Source organism: Octopus bimaculoides, chromosome 1, assembly GCF_001194135.2.
Source record: "Octopus bimaculoides isolate UCB-OBI-ISO-001 chromosome 1, ASM119413v2, whole genome shotgun sequence".
NCBI classification, from domain to species: Eukaryota; Metazoa; Mollusca; class Cephalopoda; order Octopoda; family Octopodidae; genus Octopus; species Octopus bimaculoides.
In genome coordinates this window covers 113,243,731-113,263,428 of record NC_068981.1, presented here as the reverse complement: position 1 = coordinate 113,263,428, position 19,698 = coordinate 113,243,731, and the positions used below count along the sequence as shown (strand labels likewise).

Genomic DNA, 19,698 nt, shown 5'->3' with positions numbered 1-19,698 from the left:
TATTTTTCATAACATAGAAACGTAAAAAACACACACAACCACACATACGTGATCTGTGACAACAACATACATATAAACACATACAAACATCAACATTATAGATATAAGATTTAGTTTCTGTGTGTTTCTTATATAAACATGTGCACGCATTGCTATTTTATAACTGTCTTCCATTCTCCTTTCCTCTCTTTCTCTCTCTTCATTGCTCCCGTTCCCTATTCCTTTCTCCCCCTCTCTCTCTCTTTTCCTCTCTCCCTCTTCTCTCTTGCTCTCTCAAACGCATACACGCGCACGTACACACAAGCATTCACTACAAGATAACTCATGTTCGTCAATGTTTTGTAAATATACAAACTACGGAGCTTATGGACAACACATTGCAAATCAGTGAACTTCATTACAAATGTGGGTAATTTTTCAGATTAACACCTGCACGATTTTCATTAGGGTGTTAAAGTTATGGTTTTTGGGTCAGGGTTAGGGTTTTAGGGTTAGCGTTACGTAATCGTGCAGGTGTTAGTTAAACTGAAAGATTACCGAAATGTGAAAACTACCGACCCTGCCATCTGCTATAACTTTTGTTGTACTGTATAATATGTACATAGATTATGCCTCCAAAGAAGAGAGCTTGCTGGGGGAAAGAAAGCAACCGGTTTAAAAGATAGCAACAGACTGCAGCAGTTCACCACATTCCAGAAGCTACTTTAAACATAATGCAAAATGGTGCATCAACATCTACTGCCCAATCTGATAGAATTCTGGCAGAACTGTGTAGCAACAGATAGCCAGCAATTGCTTCATCAGAAATTGCCGTTCTACCTCCTGCGAAAAGGAATTACCCTGCTATGTATAATCAAGGCAGCGCAAAAAGTTGTTTTGCACAAGCATTTGTATAGCCAATTAGATGGATGAAATTTACGTACACTTAATAATTTTACGCAAAACAGCCTTCAGACTTTCCCTATTAATTTCAGCGTCCTTTGAATTATGAATATATTTACATCATAAGGGTTTTTTCGTTGTAAGGCTTTCTTTTTTAGTGGATTTTCACCTAGCAAGACTTATCGTAGATGGTGTAATAAGTCACACCCGGACAACGTCGGGTTATACTGCTAGTATACAATAAAAGGGAGATTTTCTATATTTATTGCAGGACAATCTTTTTTTCCGAATAGCATTGTATATTGTTTTATCAACTATATTATGTCGCATAGTGAAGTAGTATCTTGGTTATATTTTGGGAGCTTCTAATCACATGTGTAAGGTCTTCCACAGAAATATGACGTAATCTATATTTTCAGTTGCATATTGGAGCTCCAAGGGCTTCACTGTCTCTTTTGCTTATTAGGCATTTTCTAGCAATCACCTGTTCTGGGATTACAAATGCATTAGTGTGATGTGCTGTATCAGTCCTGAGTCTAAGAGAAGCTGTGATTCATGTTGATATTACTGTCTTCTTTGAGTCCTCGAGAAACATATCCGTGCATAGTTTAGTTTTGGTATGTCGAGCATTTTACATCCAGGTTTTCTTTGAGGTATGTTAGTTAGCCCAGTTGTTTTGGCGTTGTATGGGAGGACATAAGGTAGAGAGTACTTCCTGAGGAGCTCACTGTGGGATAGTGTTCTCTTCGCTTTCCAGCACTAAGTTTATGTATTTATTTTTACCGCTGCTGTTTAGCAGATGCTGTCTGAGAGAGATTATACAGCATCTAAAGGCTCTCTGCACTCAAACCTTTATCTCCTTCATCTCTTCCTAAGTAGACTCTGTCGAAGTTTTCAGTTGATGTCAGAGTTTTGCAGGTTTTAATGTCTATGAAATGGATTTCCTCTACAGACTTTCCCACATTTGGGAAAGTTTCCCACATTTAGGAATCAACACTGGTACAGTGAATGCATTGTGGGATACTGTCTTGTAAGAAGAAAGTCCTGACTGCCATATTTTTCTAAGTCTGGCGTAATACTGTCAGATCTCTATTTTTATTTACAGCACCCTCATCTGATGTCTTCATTAATGCCTAAGTATTTGTAGTATTCTTTGTGTGGAACAGGAGAAATACTGAGACAGTTGGTGCACAGGTTTAAGGTCCAAGAGAGGACAGATTTTTTACATTCAACAATCAAATACTAACATTTCTTTGGCCAAATTTCATTCCGATACCAGCTGAAATCTTTAACTCTTGCTGATTTTTGGCATTTTTACCATTTTTAGCAAATTATAAGTTATGTTGATATTTCTAGCTGTTGTAGACCCTGGCATGTAGCCATTCATTTCTTGTAGCAAGAATGATAATGGATTTAATGCCAAAATGAAGAGTTACAGAAGGAATATTCCCTTTGAAATGTAACATTGGAGATGATCATTCCCCTCTCATTTGTAAAAGTGAGAATGGTTGTCCAGGTCTTTGTGAGTCTCTCAAATAGAGAAATTAACAAGTAACTGATTTAGGCTGGAGGTGTTGGTATTATTGTAGAAAGAAACATTAAAAAAAAAATTTGAAACAGTCTGCTATGCCTGCATATCTGATATTAATTGCACCATGTGTGTGTGTGTGTGTGTGTGTGTGTGTACATAAAAGAACCTCGATATGAACATAAGATGTTGGATGTGTAAAATATGAGGTTGTATATTCCTTTTAAGGCTGAGTATGCCAACCGCCTGAAGACCCTTGATAGATTAGCTGTATGCTATGTTTTTCCTCCAAGATTGGGTGATTCAATGTGTGTAGTGTGTGGAAGGGCTGACAAGTCAATTTTGGGTCTGCAGTGACATATGGCAATTCACAGGAATCATACACCACTCCAGTGGAAGTTACAACTTTCATCTGTCACCTATGCTTCAAACTAAGCAGATTTGCAGTGGGACTGAATAGTCATCCGAGAGATCAATGACAGAAAGTCAGAAGTGCCCTTGACAGTGAGGAAGCTCAGAGAGGTGGCAATCATTTGTGAAGATGGAGCAATCACCATATATGTGTGTGTGCATGTGTATGTGTGCACCTTTTTATTATTTTTAATTAGTAGTAAGTTACAAAAGTGACAAAACTCTTGGCTCTTGAGCCATTTTGTATCTATCTGCCAAGTAAAAATTTTAAAAACCTATGTATACTTATGTAATGAGATCTATCTACAAAACATATATGCTGTCATGAGAACATGAAATAATTTAATTTTGGAACAGTGAATCTAAAATCACATAAAACCATACATGCATACATCATCATCATCATCGTCGTCACCATCATCATCACCATTTAATGTCTGTTTTTTTTTTCCTTGCTGGCATGGGTTGGATCATTTGACAGGATCCAACAAGTAGCAGGACTCCATCGAATTTCAATGTCATTTTTGGCATGGTTTTTGGAGCTAGATGTCCTTCCACGTGCCAACTACAGTGTGTACTGCTTTTCTATGCAACCAGCACTAGTGTGGTTGCCAAGCAAGTTATAAGAAGAGAAAAGGAAATTGGAAAAGCATAAGAATAGGATAGGGAAAGTTCAGAGAGCTTTTACCTCTGTCAGCAACCAAAGGTCTCTCTCTCCAAGTGAAGGAAAGATTGCATGATGCATGTGTACGAATTGCGATACTGCATAGTAGTGAGACTTGGGCCCTGAACATAGAGGACATGCAAAGACTGGAGATGAACAAAACTGGTATGTTCTGCTGGATGTGCAAAGTCAGTGTGCATGTGCAACAGAGTATAGAGAGAGAAGTTGGGCATAAGAGGAATTATATGCAGTGTGCAAGAGAAGAGACTGTGTTGGTTTGGTCACATGATGTGAATGGTTGAAGAAATTTGCATAAAGAAGTACTGATCACTCAAAGTGAAGGGAAGTAGTGGAAGAGGGAATCTCAGAAAAACACGGGAAGAAGTATTGAAGGCCAGTCTCAAAATGCTGAACTTTACAAAGATGACAGAAGACCAAGATGTATGGCGCATTGCTGTACTTGAGAAGACCCGCCAACCCACAACAAAATTGAGATCATAAAACAAAGTTGCAACATAGAAAGCACAGATATGGGTGCTGGTGTCATGTAAAAAGCACTGGTGTTAATGCCGCGTAAAAAGTGCTGGTGATGGTGCCACATAAAAAGTACCCAGTACATTCTGGAGAGTGGTTGGTGTTAGGAATGGCATTCAGTCATAGAAATCAAGCCAAAACAGACTATGGAACCTGGTGATGCTCCTGGCCTTGCTAGTTCCTGGCAAGCCATCCAACCCATGCCAGCATGGAAAACGGACATTGAATGTTGATGATGATGAAAAGAATAAGCCCGCTTAACAGGAATGAGGGTATATTTGAGAAAAAGCGAGATAGATTATGTTAAGAGGCTAAAGTATGGTACAAGGACAAACACAGATGTCTTGCAATAGAGGAAATACACGAATGCCTCACATTATATAAGGATGGGTAGGAGTAGCTTAGAAGAAGATGTAAATTGCAGTGATGACATGCCAAATCAAACTCTAAGTACAAGAAGGTGAGTATAAGAGAGAATATGAAAGGTGGAACAAGGAAGTGGGAAGGAGAGAGAGGCTAATTTCATAACAGTTGAGAGAATAGTATTAGATGGTTAGAGATGGGAGATATAGTGGGGAGCATTGATGGTGGATATGGAAAGGTGTTAAGAAAGATAGTAGATATAACAGGTGTTAAAGATGAGGTATAACAGACCTAAGATGTAGCTCAGAGGAGAGGAAGAAATAAACAGAAGGCTCAGAAATGGAGTGTTCAGTGAGAAATAGTGCAGGAAGGGATGATAATGAAAATGAGGAATAGATGTTAATAGGAAGTGGTTGCAGGGAGATAAAAAGGTAACTGATAAGGAAAAAGAGGAAGATGAAATATGTGCTGATTCTACTTACAAGTAATTACAGCAGCTAAGTAGTGCATAATTAGAAGAGTGATAGACGGATGGGTGTTTGGAGCAAATGCTTAATAGAGCAGATTGGGTGCAAGGGCAGGACCTAGCATGTATAGGCAGAAAGAAAATGCTGAGTTAAACTAGTTCTCATATATATCAGTCTTGTTATTGTTTTGAATCTTTTCCAAAAGGCAAATTTTCTACCTTTAAGGGTAGTGACTGCTTCAGCACTAGGGAAAAATGCCAACTGGTTTGAAAATTATGTAATCAACTTCTAAAAGAGACGTTTCTGAGAATCTTTTATGAAAAAAAGAGAAACAAAATCACACATGGTTGTTCTAAACAATATGATAAAAGATCAGCCTCAACATTTACTAATTACCATCAAGCCAGTGACATGGGTACTTCACTAAAAAGTAATAAAATAAGAAATAACTACCCTCAAGGTTGACAGTACCCATGTTTGGGGGCTTATTTAGGCAGAAGACTCATGAGCAGCACCTCAAATATATTGCAGGTGAGAACTTTGCTATAGTTTTCTCTCTGTACCAATAGATGCTATGCCTATGAATATTAATATTACTTATTGTTGTTGTTGTCATCATAGCAAGAGTAGTAAGGGAGGTTATTCAAATTCTTGTTGTGCAAACAGATTTTTAAATTCTCTGTGAGATGAATCTACATGTTTGGGGACTTATTTAAGTGAACACTCATGGGCAGCTACTTTCAATATATTTCTGCTGATGAGCAAGACATGTGCTAATATTTTTTTCTTTCTCTGTCTACATGCTCTAAGATAAGTCACTTTACAAATTTCTCTTTCTCTTGTTAATAAAATGTAACTTGCTACCTACTGTTTTGATCTTCCAATTTCATTGATAGAAAACCCCAATGCTGCAGTTTTTTTTACTGTATTATTATTGCTAGGAATATCCGTGAATACATATTTTCATTAACATTCATTTAAACTTCCCAGTCTCTTTGCTATAGTGTTCTCCCTGTACCAACAGATGCCATACCAATGAATATTAATATTATTTGGCATCGTTGTCATTGTCAAAGTAGGGGTAGTAAGGAAGTTTATTTGAACTGGCGGGACCCATGAATATTTCACAAATTAATGGTAAACCTTTTGGGTTATTTCCGAAAAACCTGAAAACATAGCATGTATTGTGTCTGTATGGAAAGTTAGTCACTCATCTGCTACTCATTGAAAAGTGAAAGAAATTGGAAAATGATGGTTACTTAATACACTTTATGCACAATGTTATAGACTTAATACACAGCGCTCATAAAATATTCACTCTTAGTTTTCCATTTTCCCCATAAACAAAACAAAATTCTGTACATATGATACAATCTTTAGTTAAATTGCATTTTTCTGCTACATAAATAAGTGTGAATATTTCATGGAATTGCACATATGCACATGCATTAAGTGATACATAATATAAAAAAACTTAGTTCAATAAAAAAAAAACATTTTTCACTATCCAATCACCACTGCCACCTCCACCTCCACCAAGACCACCATCACCACCACCACATCTCTCTCTCTTCTTTCTGTGTGCCTTTCTTTAAGCTTACCATCAGAACATCACCCTGCTGATAAAATTATATTTTTAACTCTCCTCCTCTACTTTCAACTAACTTTTTTAACCATGTAATAAATATTACGTTCCCCCCACCTCATGTCATGAACGCTTTTCTCTCCCTCTTTTTCTTTCTGTTTCACTCTTCACCTTATCCTCTTTTTCTCTCTTATTTTTCTTTCTCCTCTCTTTCCCTTCAACTAATTACATGAAAGCATTACAATAACATTCCCTCTACCTCACGGCATGGATGCTTCTCTCCCCCTCTTTATAATCATGTGAAAGCATTACCAATGGGCTAAGAAATGCAATGAAAAGCAGAATTATTATAAGACTCTGATTTGTGTAAACAGATTTTTAAATTCTCTGCTAGATTAATCCACATATTCAGGGGCTTATATAAGTGAAGACTCATGAGCAACCACTAAAACTAATTTCCCTTACCCCACCCACTCCTTATTAAATTCAGATGTGTGCATGCATACGTATGTGTGAATGTAAAGTGTATAACAGAATGTATGCATGTGATACAGTTTTATGTTTTGGGCACCCAAGTTAGTTTACTTATATTTACAATTATATATATGTATATATGCCTCTATGCCTAATGCCCATGTATATATTTCATATACTTATATTTGTGCATGAGAAAGAGTGTGTAAGGAGTGCACTTACTCTCTATATTACCAGAATAAATTTGATTGGCACCATATGACTGCTTTACCTACACCCACCCCATCCCCTCCCATGCTTGCTGGTCTTTGCTCCTGAAAACTTTGTGAAATTGGGGGAGATTGTAATCACTGAGTAGCTTATACATATACAACTATCCTGCTTTTACTGACATGTCCAAGGATCCACTGCCTCCAGGCAAGTTCCCAAGAAAGTACTCTTCCTCTTCCCTGATGTCAAACACAATCCTCCACATACTCTCCCACTCTTTTCATGTCCACAAACTTAGAACAGCCACAATCAATGTCAGCATTATGAAAAGTAGGTCTGATGAGATTGTTGAAGTGTTCTAGTGGAGAAATGTAGACGCTTGATGCATGAAAGAGGTAGCTACATTGCTTGTGGGTAAGGAGCATTGATATGAATTCTTCTGGATAGACTGTACTGATGGGATAGGCTTCTGCCAGATAAGGTGATCAAGGTAGTTGAGGTATGTGATAGGATTAGCAAGTTAAGAAGAGTCTTGTCTAATGTAACAATGACATTTATTGCTGCATATTCTCCATGTGCTGGACAAGCTGATGAATAGAAGGACTGTTTCTATGAGTCCCTTCGAAGGACAATGACTTTATTATCATAGCTGGAAACTTCAACAGTCATGTTGGGCAACACTCCTATAGATTTTATAGTGTGCTTTTACACTAGAGATGAGGTAGGATCAAGGGTCCTGGAGTTGATGCAAATAACTTGCTGATCTGCAACACTGACTTCAGGAAACCAACCACCTAATTACTTTTCAATCTGATGAACAGACAAGCCAGATTGATCATACTCTCACCGGAAACAAAGATAAGCAGATGCTTGTAAGTGAAAAATCATTTCTCAGTGAAGAGTGTAAAATGTAAAATGTAAAACTGGTCACTCATATAGTTAATCAGATTAGTCAGAAAGGTGTAATCCCCAATGACTGGTGTAGCAGCATATTAGTCAGCTGCTACAAGATTAAGGCAGATGCCTTAAATAGAAGTAATTATAGAGGTATCAAATTGTTGGACCAGGTTATGACAGTTATTGAAAGAGTTACAGCCCAATTATTTTGGAACATAATCAGATTAGATAAAATGCAGTTTGGTTTTGTACTGGAGAGAAGCATTACTGATGTAATCTTTATAATCAGGCAACTGTAGGAGAAATATTTGACTAAGAATATTTTGAACTTGGCATTTGTTGATTAGAGAAAGCCTTTGGCTGAGTACTCGACTGTGTGATATGGTGGGCTCTGAGGAATCTAGGGATAGATGAGTGGCTTGTGAAAGCAGTACAGGCCATGTACAGAGATTCTGTCAGTGAGGTGAGAGTTAACCATGAGTACAGGGATGAATTTAGTGTACAGAAAAGAACAAGGTTCTATTGAGCAAGAAAACAGACAGGACCCTACCCCCTTTAGGTAATGGTCCTGCTTGATTTATAGAAAAGGTGTAGGTGGGAATTCCATATGGTGTCCCCAGTGCAAGTGGGCACAGTGGAATAATAGGAAAGTTAACAGAGTAAGTAATGTTTGTATGTGGAAGATGCACAGAAACCATAAAGTCTACAGATGCATGGGAAATTGATTTTCTCGAAAGCTCCAGAGGTTCTATAGAGGTAGTGGATAATCACTAGGGGACCAAATCAGCAGTGGAGGAGGATGTATGGAAAGTGTAATTGCTAGAATAAGAATATGATAGAGAAAATTCAGAGAGCTTTTAGGTCTCTTTCTCTGAGTGAAAAGAAGACTGTATGATGCATGTGTATGAACAGCAATGCTATATGACAGTGAGACATGAGCCCTGAATACAGAGGATATGTGAAATCTAGAGAGAATTGAAGTTAGCATGTTCCACTGGATGTGCAATATCAGTATACAGAGCACTAGTGTACTGAGAGAAAAGCTAGACATAAGAGGAATTAGATGCAGTGTACATGAAAGAAGACTATTTGGTCATGTGATGTTTATGGATGTGGACAGTTGCATACAGAGGTGCTGATCACTTAAAGTGAATGGGACTTATGGAAGTGGGAGGCCCAGGAAGACATAGGATGAAGTATTGAAGTCCAATCTCCAATCTACAATCTAAAGATGCTGAGCCTTATGAAGGAGATGACAAAAGACCAAGATATCTGGCACCTCGTTGTACTCCAGAAGACCTGTCCACCATAGCAGAATTGATATCCTAAAACCACCTTGGTAATGCTTGTCCATGAGGGGCTCTACTCCACCCCACCTCCATACTCTCTGACCTATCTGTCCCCCCCCCCATACTTCATTCCCCAAAACTCATCACATCTCTATCTCATGAGAGCAGAGTAGGCATATACTACACCCCACTGCTTTCTCAGCTTCCATCCTCCCCACCTTGGGCCAGTTCCATTTCCCATTATCTTCCTCCACAATCACCTCCTTTCTGTGCCTTCTCTCCCTTATGTTGTTCCTCATCATTAACACCTCACTTATCTACTGCAACCCCCTCCATCTATATCACCTCATTTATGCTCACCAACACCAATATCCCTTGAGGACATATTTTGCTACCATCTCTTTCACTATTGCTCTTTTTATCTTACTCTCTTATTCAACTGCTCTCTTTATCTTACATCCTAACTCGCTTTCCTTTCTCTTCCAACTGGTGTATCTATACATCTACTTTACAGCAAGACACCTATCCTTGTTCCTCCATACCTTTATCTCTCAACTGGCACAAAGCCACTCCACCTCAATAATACTCCCTCCTCCCAGCTGAGGAGTTTTGTCTTGCAAGATGTTTGGTGACCTTGTTGATGTGGGTGCCACATAAAATGCACTGGCATTGGTGCTCTGTAAAAGTCACCCAGTACACTCTGTAAAGTGGTTGGCATTAGAAAGCAATCCAGCTGTAGAAACCATGCTGGAACAGACAAAGGAGCCTAGTGTGACTACTGGCCTTACCAGCTCTTGCCAAACCATCCTACTTATGGCAGTATGGAAAATGAAAAACAATCAGTGAGATCTTCCTATAACATGCCAATGAAATACAAAATTCAAAAACTTACCCCACAATCCTATACAACAAATCCACACTGTAAACTATGTTAATAACATTAACCAATCTGATTAGAATATTGTAATCAGGTTGGTGGATGTTATTAGTGTAATCACTTTTTAGATCTTGTCATCAGAAAGAGAAATACTTGGTGACACCATACAAACAAGATTAGACCAAATTTTTTATCATGAAACATGAATGGCACAAAAATTAACGTTCTCTCTAAAGGACTAAAATTTACACCAATCCCTCAAAGAAACAATTACACTGAAATGAAAGACAATATTTCTGAATTCTATAGAACATTATAACTCACAGAAAGGCTGTACAACAAGAACAATGATAATGATTTGATTGCAAGAAATAACAGCAACTCCATTCCACTCCACCAAAAGGACATTTTAAATTATCCATATCAACTCTCTCTCTCTCACACATACTCACACACACAAAACTCCAAATCAAACTTCAGCAAGAGTGAGTGGGACAACATAAAGGAATTTTTAAAATGATAAGAAAAAACAGTTAAAGAGGCTAATAAAAGAAATGTAGTAGTCATGATGAATACAGTCTTCTATAAAATCTTGTCTAATCTATGTCTCCGAATGATACACACAAGGATTGGTTGAAATGTTTTTAGGCTGACCAAGATACACTCATGAAATGTGACCAAAAGAGGTTTATTTTTCAACATAGACCCCATGCACTCCACACACTACTTCCATCAGTGTTGCAGTGCCTGAATCCCATTGATGAAAAAGCTTTCATCCTGCTGCTCAAAAAAGTCATCAACAACAGATATGACATCATCATCATCACTGTAATACTGGTTCCCAGGTAAGTGTTTTTTTTATGTTGGGAATCAGATGAAAGTCAGATAGGGCCAAATCAGGAGGATAGGGATGGTGATCAAGCAGTTGAAGACACAGTCAAGCACTTCAACCAATGAAATCAAGGATTTGTGTGCTGGAGCATTGTTCTGATGAAACAAGATCCCTTTCATCAGTTTTTCTGGTGAGTTTGATCTTGATAGCCTTGCATAACTGCCTCAGCAAGTTGGCATAGTACTCTCCAATGATGGTGTGGCCCTTTTGAAGATTGTCAGTAAATACAATACCTTTTACATCCCCAAAAACTGAGGCCGTCACTTTACCTGCAGATGAAATGACCTTGACCTTCTTTGAAGCAGGTGAGGTGGGGTGTTTCCATAGCATGGATTGTCTTTTTGTCTCTGGCTCAGAGTGATGAGCCCAACACTCATTTTGGGTTAGGAAACATACAAGGAAACCAGCTGGATCAGCCTCAACAATGTCAGATTTTCTCATGATGTGATCAGCTTTGGTCAAGTGTCAGAAGACATGGCATCTACCAAACAGAAACCATGCCATGTTCATTGTGCAGAATATTCTCAACTATCTCATGGGATATGCTAATAGCATTGGCTATTTGATTTATAGTCAATCACTTGTCACCCATCACCATGTGGTGAACACAATCAACATTTGCCTCAGTGGTGGCAATTGCAGGACGTTCAGATCTTGGATCATTTTCAAGACTCACTTCAGCTGCCCACTTGCACACTGTAGATAAATTCAGCTGCACACTGTAGATAAATTCAGCTGTCCACTTTTGCATTGTTGATAAAGCAGGAGTATCATCCCTTAATGTAACAAGCTTTGCCCTTTTTCTGTAGGTACTTGATAACACATGATACTAAATTTTGTCCATTTTCAAGCAAAATCACTACTAGTTACTTTTGAAGTCGTCTTTGAACAATCAGATGCTTAGTTTACCTGGAAAGAAGCAATAGTGGTATTAATAAAAAGAGTTGAAATTAATGCATGCGAGATTTTACAGGTGTGGCATCACTCCTTTATAGTCAACCTATAAACTTTTCAGCTCAACTCTGTACTATGAAAAGGCCCAAAACTATGATCATAAAAAAAAAAGAGGAGAAATCTTACATTATTAGTATACTTATATTGAAAAGGACTCACTAACAAAGAATATGACTAGATTACCAACTTTAGATATAAATCTAGTCTCTTCTACAGCATACCAAAAATTTCACAAAAGTGGTTGTCTTACAAAGGAAATAGCGTCAACAGTACTTTTTCTTGGCACAAAACCAAACTGTATCATATCTAGTCTAATTCTATTTCTATTAAATTAGGCCATAACCTTTTCAGTAACATTCTTGATCTTGTCCAGCAATTTGATACCTCTGTAATTACTTCTCTTAATCCGTCCGTAATCCTTCCGGCCTATCTTGTATATGAAAAAGTCTTTCGAAGTCGTTTTTTCTACTCGTTTGGCAGACGCAATAGCTACCAAACAGTTCACCAGTCTATTATTAGAGGCCTTGATAGCCATATATGTATTTTCGTTTTCTTTTTCATTCTTTTTTTAAAATTTAGTTTGGTGGGGGCGGTCTGTGTTTTTTTCATTTTTTTTAAAGTACAGACGACCACCCCTCCACTCTATCTTTCTCTTCACTCTCTTCTGTCAACCCTAGTGTTGTTTCCAGTCATCATCATCATTTAACATTCATCTTCCATGCTGGTATGGTACTGGTGAGCCAGAGAGCTGCACCAGACTCCATTGTCTGCTTTGGTATGGTTTCTATGACAGGATACCCTTCCTAATCCTTGCTTGAAGACAGAATTACTCTTGTCAACAGAGGTAATACTAACCCAAACATTCTCCACCCTGTTCTAATTTTGGCTACTATGCATTCAGAGCATCCTTCTCCACAGTTAATTAGGTCATCTAGATAACAAGTTTTCAACTCCTTCTATGGAACCTTCCAAGCATTGAAAAGAATTTATTTTACTAGTGTTCTAGTATAACATCAGGGAAATATTTATAACATCCCTCATTCCCACACTCTCGCTCAATTCTCATTGGTTAGTTGATTCTAAGATATCATGTTGAAAATTAGCAAATAGTTTTCAGTTTCTCTTCTGGAGGTCTTACACAACACATCTAAATTAAAACAACTAAGCAAACTGGTTTGTTTTTATATTTATTTTATACTTATTCTTCAACCTTCTTAATTATTGTTATTATTGTTGCTGCCCCTTACATATATATGACAATATTTGAATTAGTCAAATTTCCTTCAGTTCTTGAGTCCTTCACTTTCAATTTACCTCTCTATCTTGAATTCTCTCTCCCATCTAACAATCTGTTGATCTCTCTTACAGGTTTAACTTTCAGTTTCTATCATAATATTCAATTTCACTCTCACCAAATCTCTATACATTTCTACAGGTACTTTATTTTCAGTCAAAATTTCCAATCCAATTCAAGTTTCCTAGAAATCTTCATGAATGACTGTCTATTCATGCCAATTTTAATAAATCATGTTTTCAATCACCACCACCTCGAAGGAGGTTTGAGTGACTGAGCATATATTTATGCACATATGTATGTATGACAATGCATATAGATAAACAGAGTGCATCCGTGAACTTGACAATATTTTTACATCCTGTGAATTGTTGAAGCACCACTGATGCTATTTTCATAGTCAGGTAACTGCAAGAAGTATTTACCTAAGAACAAGCCATTGTACTAGGCATTTGTTGACATAGAGACAACCTTTGATGGAGTACCTTGCTCTGTGATATGGTGGAACCTGAGGAAGCTGAGGATAGATGAACGGCTTGTGAAAGCAGTGGAGGCCATGTACAGGGGTGCTGTTAGTAAGGTAAGAGATGGCGATGGGTACACTGATGAATTTAGCATCAGTCTCCAGCCCCTCCTATTCATCATTGTCCTCCAGGCCATAACAGAGGAATTTAAAACTGGAAGCTTATTGGAACTCTTATATGCTGATGATCTTGTCCTCATAGGGGAATAGAATTAGAAAAGAAATTCCAGGCATGGAAAGAGAACCTGTAAGTAAACTTAACAAAGACCAAGGTAACTAAGAAATCAGACAGGATCCTTCAACCATCAGGTAAATGGTCCTGCTTGATATGTAGGAAGAGTGTCAGTAGAAATTCCATTTGGTGTACCCAGAACAAGCTATGGACATATAACAGGTGCAGTGGAATTGTAGGAAGGTTAACAGAGAAAGTAGTATTTGTATGTAGAAGATGTACAGGAGCCATAAAGACTACAAATACATGGGAAACTGATTTCCTTAAATGTCCCAGTAGCTCTCTAGAAGCTGGAGATATTTTTTGTTGCCCAGGTGACCTAATTAGCAGTGGAGGAAGTTCTATAGAAAGTGTAATTGCTAGAATAAGAATAGGATGGGGAAAGTTCAGAGAGCTTTTACCTCTGTCTCTGAGTGAAGGGAAGATTGTATGACGCATATGTACAAACTGTAATGCTGTATGGTAGTGAGACTTGGCTCCTGAATGCAGAGGACATGCAAAGGCTAGAGAGGAATGAAGTTGGTATGCTCTACTGGATGTGCAATGTCAGTGTGCATATGTGACAGAGTATTGGTATACTGAGGGAGAAGTTGGGCATAAGAGGAATTATATGCAGTGAGCAAGTGAGGAGACTATGTTGGTTTGGTCACATGATGTGGGTGGATGAGGACAGTTGCATAAAGAAGTGCTGACCATTTAAAGGGGAGTGAAGTTGTGGAAGACATGAGATGAAGTGCTGAAGGCCAATCTCAAAATGCTGAATCTTATGGAGGAGATGACAGAGGACATTGCTGCACTTGAAACCATTACTGCAACAAAACTGAGACCCTAAAACCAAGGTGCTTTGTAAAAAGCAGTGATGCTGGTGCCATTAAAATGCACCTGTGAGGGTACCACATAAAAAGCATCCAGTACACTCTGTGGAGTGGTTGGCATTAGGAAAGGTATCTGGCTATAGAAATCAAGCCAAAACAGGCTATGGAACTTGATACAGCCCCTGGCCTTACTAGTTCCTGTCAAGCCATCCAACTCATGCCAGCATGGAAAATAGATGTTATATGATGATGATGATGATGATGATGAAGAATATCCAGGGAGATGGTCTTTCTGTTACAAAAATTCAATGACTACAAGCCAGTTTCAAACTGCTAGAGATACCAATGTAATCCATAATTTCCTTGTTGATGACCTGAAGATCTATGCTAAAAATGTTAACAATACCAAAAAACCACTGGAATTAATATTTTCAGCTGATATAGGAATGGAGTTCTGCCAAAAGAAGTACTCATACTTGATTGCTGAACATGGAAAAATCAGACCCTCAAACAGAAAACCTGTACATCAACAGTCCCTCTATAGCTCATGATCTACACGAAAAATGCTACAAATACCTCAGCATTGATGAAAATATTGTATGAAGATGCTGTGCATAATGATAGAGTGACCCAAGAATATTAAACCAAACTAAGAAAAATATGCTTTTACAACAAGACAATATGCATTTGCAGTACCAAGTGATGATTATAATATTTGGAATAATTGAGTGATCTGTGGAAGAAATTCACTTCATAGACATTAAAACAGTAAGATCCTGACATATATGAAAAATACCTCCAGAAACAGTTATACCGACAAGCTCTACATGAGAAGAAGTAAAGGAGTTTGAGGCTTGAGATCAGTGAAAACAGCCTTTGAATGCTGTATAGTTTCTCTCAGACAATACCTGTTAGACAACAGCAATATATAAATCTAGTGCAAAAAGAACATCTTATATGTTGGCAGTGAGTTCCTCAGAAAGCACTCTCTTCTAGATGACTTCACATACACCCCAAAGCAGTTGAACTAATATATCTTAAAGAAAACCTGGATGTGAAATGTTCAGCATGCCAAAAATAGGCTATGCATGAGTATGACTTGAAGATGTCAGTACTGTCAACATGAAGAGCAACTTCTTTTGGACTAAAGACTGTTACATCACATTCCACTTCAAAGGTTATGTATTTGTAAACTAAGAGCAGGAGGATGCTACAAAATACCCAATGAACAAAAGTGAAGCTCTTGGAACCCCAAAATGCAACTAAAAAATATAGATTATGTCACATTTCTGTGGACGACACCACACACATAATCAGCAGATGTCCCAATGTCATCAATCTACTCCTTAATGTGACACAACATTGTTGCTAAAACAATATATAATGCCCTCTGAAAAAAGAAAACTGTCCTGGGATAAACACAGAGATCCTTCCCTCTTTTATTAAATACATACATAAACATCAACATAAGGAATATTAATGGAACATTACTCTCAAAACTTCTGCAAACTGCTAACATAACAGGTCAAGTATTGTTATTTAGGACAGACAAGAAAACGCATGTGCCATCAAGGAGCTCAGCTGCCCTGCTGATGTGAATATCTCTCCAAAAATCTAAGAGAAAGAGGACAATGATGGACAACTGCTTAGAAACCTCCAGCTTCTATAGCCATTTATACCCATTTATACCAATAATTATGTGAATAAATGCCTAAGTGACAATCTGGATAAACTGAAATATTTTTTCTACTCTAGGCACAAGGCCCAAAATTTTGGGGGAGGGGGCCAGTTAATCAGAGTGACACCAGTATGCAACTGGTACTTAATTTATCAACCCCAAAAGGATGGAAGACAAAGTTGATCTTGGCAGAATTTGAATTCAGAACATAAAGACAGACAAAGTACTGCTAAGCATTTCACCCAGTGTGCTAACGTGTCTGCCAGCTCATCGCCTTGGATAAGCTGAAATATCAAAACAAAGAAATCAGCCAGCTAACTCAGATATTACAAATATAATTTGTAAGTGGGGCAGTAAATATATGCAAGACTTTTCTTGAGTTCAAAATGAGATTTTGTTTGCGTTATCTATGGTCCAATGATGGAGCTTTGTATCTTTGTTAGAAACCAGCTTGTTCCTCAGGGGAAGAATTCAAATTATTAAAAATAGAAGAAAACATGCATATAAAATCTTTATAATCATATACATTTATAGAGCAGTATATATTTTTTAATCAACTGACTAAAAAATAAAAGATAAAGTCAACCACATCAAAATTTGAACTCAGATTGCAGCAGTTCAAAACCAAAGCCTATAAAATTTATAAGTCACTTCTAATTTTCATATTAGTAATTTTCAACAAATTTTAAATTCTTCTTTACCTGTGATGAAGTCTCATTCAGCTTTTCTAATCCATTTTCTAACCTAATAATTTGTGCCTGCAGATTGAGGCTCTTTTCTCTCAGAAGATTTACATAGAGTTTAATTTGTTCCAAGAAACTTTTAGGAGTTGTGTAGTTATAACGTCTTTCATTTTGCAGATATAAAACACTTATGTCATTTACAGTTTTGTGAGCATAAGCTAAAAAGTTAGAAACAGATTGACATTTTTCTTCCTGCAAAAGAAAGGAAAAAAAGTACTTGTAAATTATGTTAATAAATAATATATTGATGTTCCTTAATATTATCTTAACATTCATTGTAATTAAAGGTCAAACCAATTGAAAGGGAGATGTAAAAATTATAAAAGATTTTATCTTTGAAGGTGAAGCTAATAGTGATCTTATTAACAACTCATTTAAGATATTTGGAAATATATATATAAAAAAAAAACAACAAATTACTTACACTTAATAAATTGGCTTCTTGGAGGAATCTTTGGCTGACAGAAATCAAAGCTTCTTGTGGCCATTCATGGAACCAGTTGATGCTAGTACAATTTGTAATTGCAGGAAATTTCCGACTTCTCACTCGAAGAGTAGCACCAACAGGTGAGAAACACAAAACAACCTGAGAAAATACAGATAAATTTACCTGTTTAATGGTGGAATGCAATGTAGATAAAGCTACAAATAATAGCATGTAGAATGTTGGGTTAAACCCTTATGATGGAAAAAGTTGAAAACTGCTTTTGGGGTGTGAACCCATATCTATAAACATGACAAATGTCCCATCATGTTTACAGAAGATACAGGTTCATTCATGTCTTGCAGGCAGCCTTCAACTTTTTCCATCTGCAAGGGATTAACCTATATGTTGTTATTTATAGCTTTATCTACTTTGAGTTCCACCTTTCAAAATGATTAATTTCATATTTCACAAAGTTTTAAAATTCTCATGACATTATTTAACTTACTCCATCTCTATCAAACAATATATATGCTTATATATATATATATATATATATATATATATATATATATATATATATATATATATATATATATACAGGTATACCTTGACTTAAGTTGTTTTGATTGAAGTCGTTTTTGATTATACATTGGTTTTCAAAAATAATATATGGAAAAATAAAAATTGAGTCAAGTCATTTAACTTGACTTTATATCTGTCTGCCACAAATATTGGAATCGTAAAATCACTAGAAAACCGTTAAAAGCACATAAAATCATATTACTGTACAATAAGTAAGAATAAAAGCATACAAAATCATATTAAAATACAGTAAATGTTAAGATACACACCATAAAGTAGTGTAGGTTAGTGAACGAAATCAGCTGTGTTGTCTTATTTATTGGTTTTTCACAGCTCTTATTGCACTGTAGTTCTAATATCTACTCTTAGGCGTCGTTGTCACTTGTGACTCCTGCGACTGTTTTGAATTCAGATAAGTTTTTGTCTGTTTATCGGCTACTTTCTCATTCTCATTCATTGGTGACTTTATTTTTTGCCCCCATGGCTTCTAAGAAAATTCATATTGAAAGTGCTAAGTATCATGCTATGATGCTGGAAGATAAACTGGGTATGATAAAACACCATGAAAAAGGTGAAAAAGTGGTAGCAGTTGCACGATCTTTTGGGATGAGTTGGACAACTGTATCGACAATTGTACATAAGGACCAAATTTTAGCACATATCAAATCTGAAGCCCAGGGATGAAGAACACTGTCATCAATAAGACAAGAGGCAAAATCTTTGAAGAAATGGAAAGTCTTCTTTCTCTTTGGATTGTTAAGTTGAATCGTCAGCATACTACTATTGATCAAGAAATCATTCAAGAGAAAGCGTTGTCTTTGTTTGAGGAACTGAAGAAAAAATATCCAGATGAGAAAGATGTAGAGTTCAAGGCAAGTCAAGGATAGTTCATGAGATTTAAGGAGTGAAGAAGTTATCACTCCATTAAGAAGCAAAGTGAAAGTGCATCAGCTAACAAACAAACAGCAGTGGAATTTCTTAATGCATTAAAGAAAATCTTAAACAGATTTTTAACGTAGATGAACTGGATTGTATTGGGAAAAAATGCCAAATTCATTCGAGCAAGGTCATTGCCAGTGCTGCTGGACTGGCTCCTGTGCAGGTGGCATGTAAAATACACCATTTTGAGCGTGGCCATTGCCAGTACCGCCTGACTGGCCTTCGTGCCAGTGGCACGTAAAAGCACCCACTACTCTCTTGGAGTGGTTGGCGTTAGGCAGGACATCGTCGTCGTCGTCGTTCAATGTCTGCTTTCCATGCTAGCATGGGTTGGACGATTTGACTGAGGACTGGTGAAACCAGATGGCTACACCAGGCTCCAATCTGATTTGGCAGAGTTTCTACAGCTGGATGCCCTTCCTAACGCCAACCACTCCA

At 37.2% G+C, this 19,698-nt stretch overlaps 1 protein-coding gene across 3 annotated transcripts in view; it reads right to left on the bottom strand.

Annotated features, from left to right (window-relative positions):
• LOC106876453 (dynein beta chain, ciliary) overlaps positions 1-19,698 on the bottom strand; it is a 628,322-nt gene that overhangs the window by 113,475 nt on the left and 495,149 nt on the right. For all 3 annotated transcript variants that reach the window (XM_052969374.1, XM_052969385.1, XM_052969379.1), the window contains 2 exons: positions 17,737-17,898; positions 17,271-17,504 (listed from right to left, as the gene is read on the bottom strand). In XM_052969374.1, coding sequence (XP_052825334.1) covers positions 17,271-17,504; positions 17,737-17,898 — 396 coding nt within the window. The remainder of the gene's footprint in view (positions 1-17,270; positions 17,505-17,736; positions 17,899-19,698) is intronic.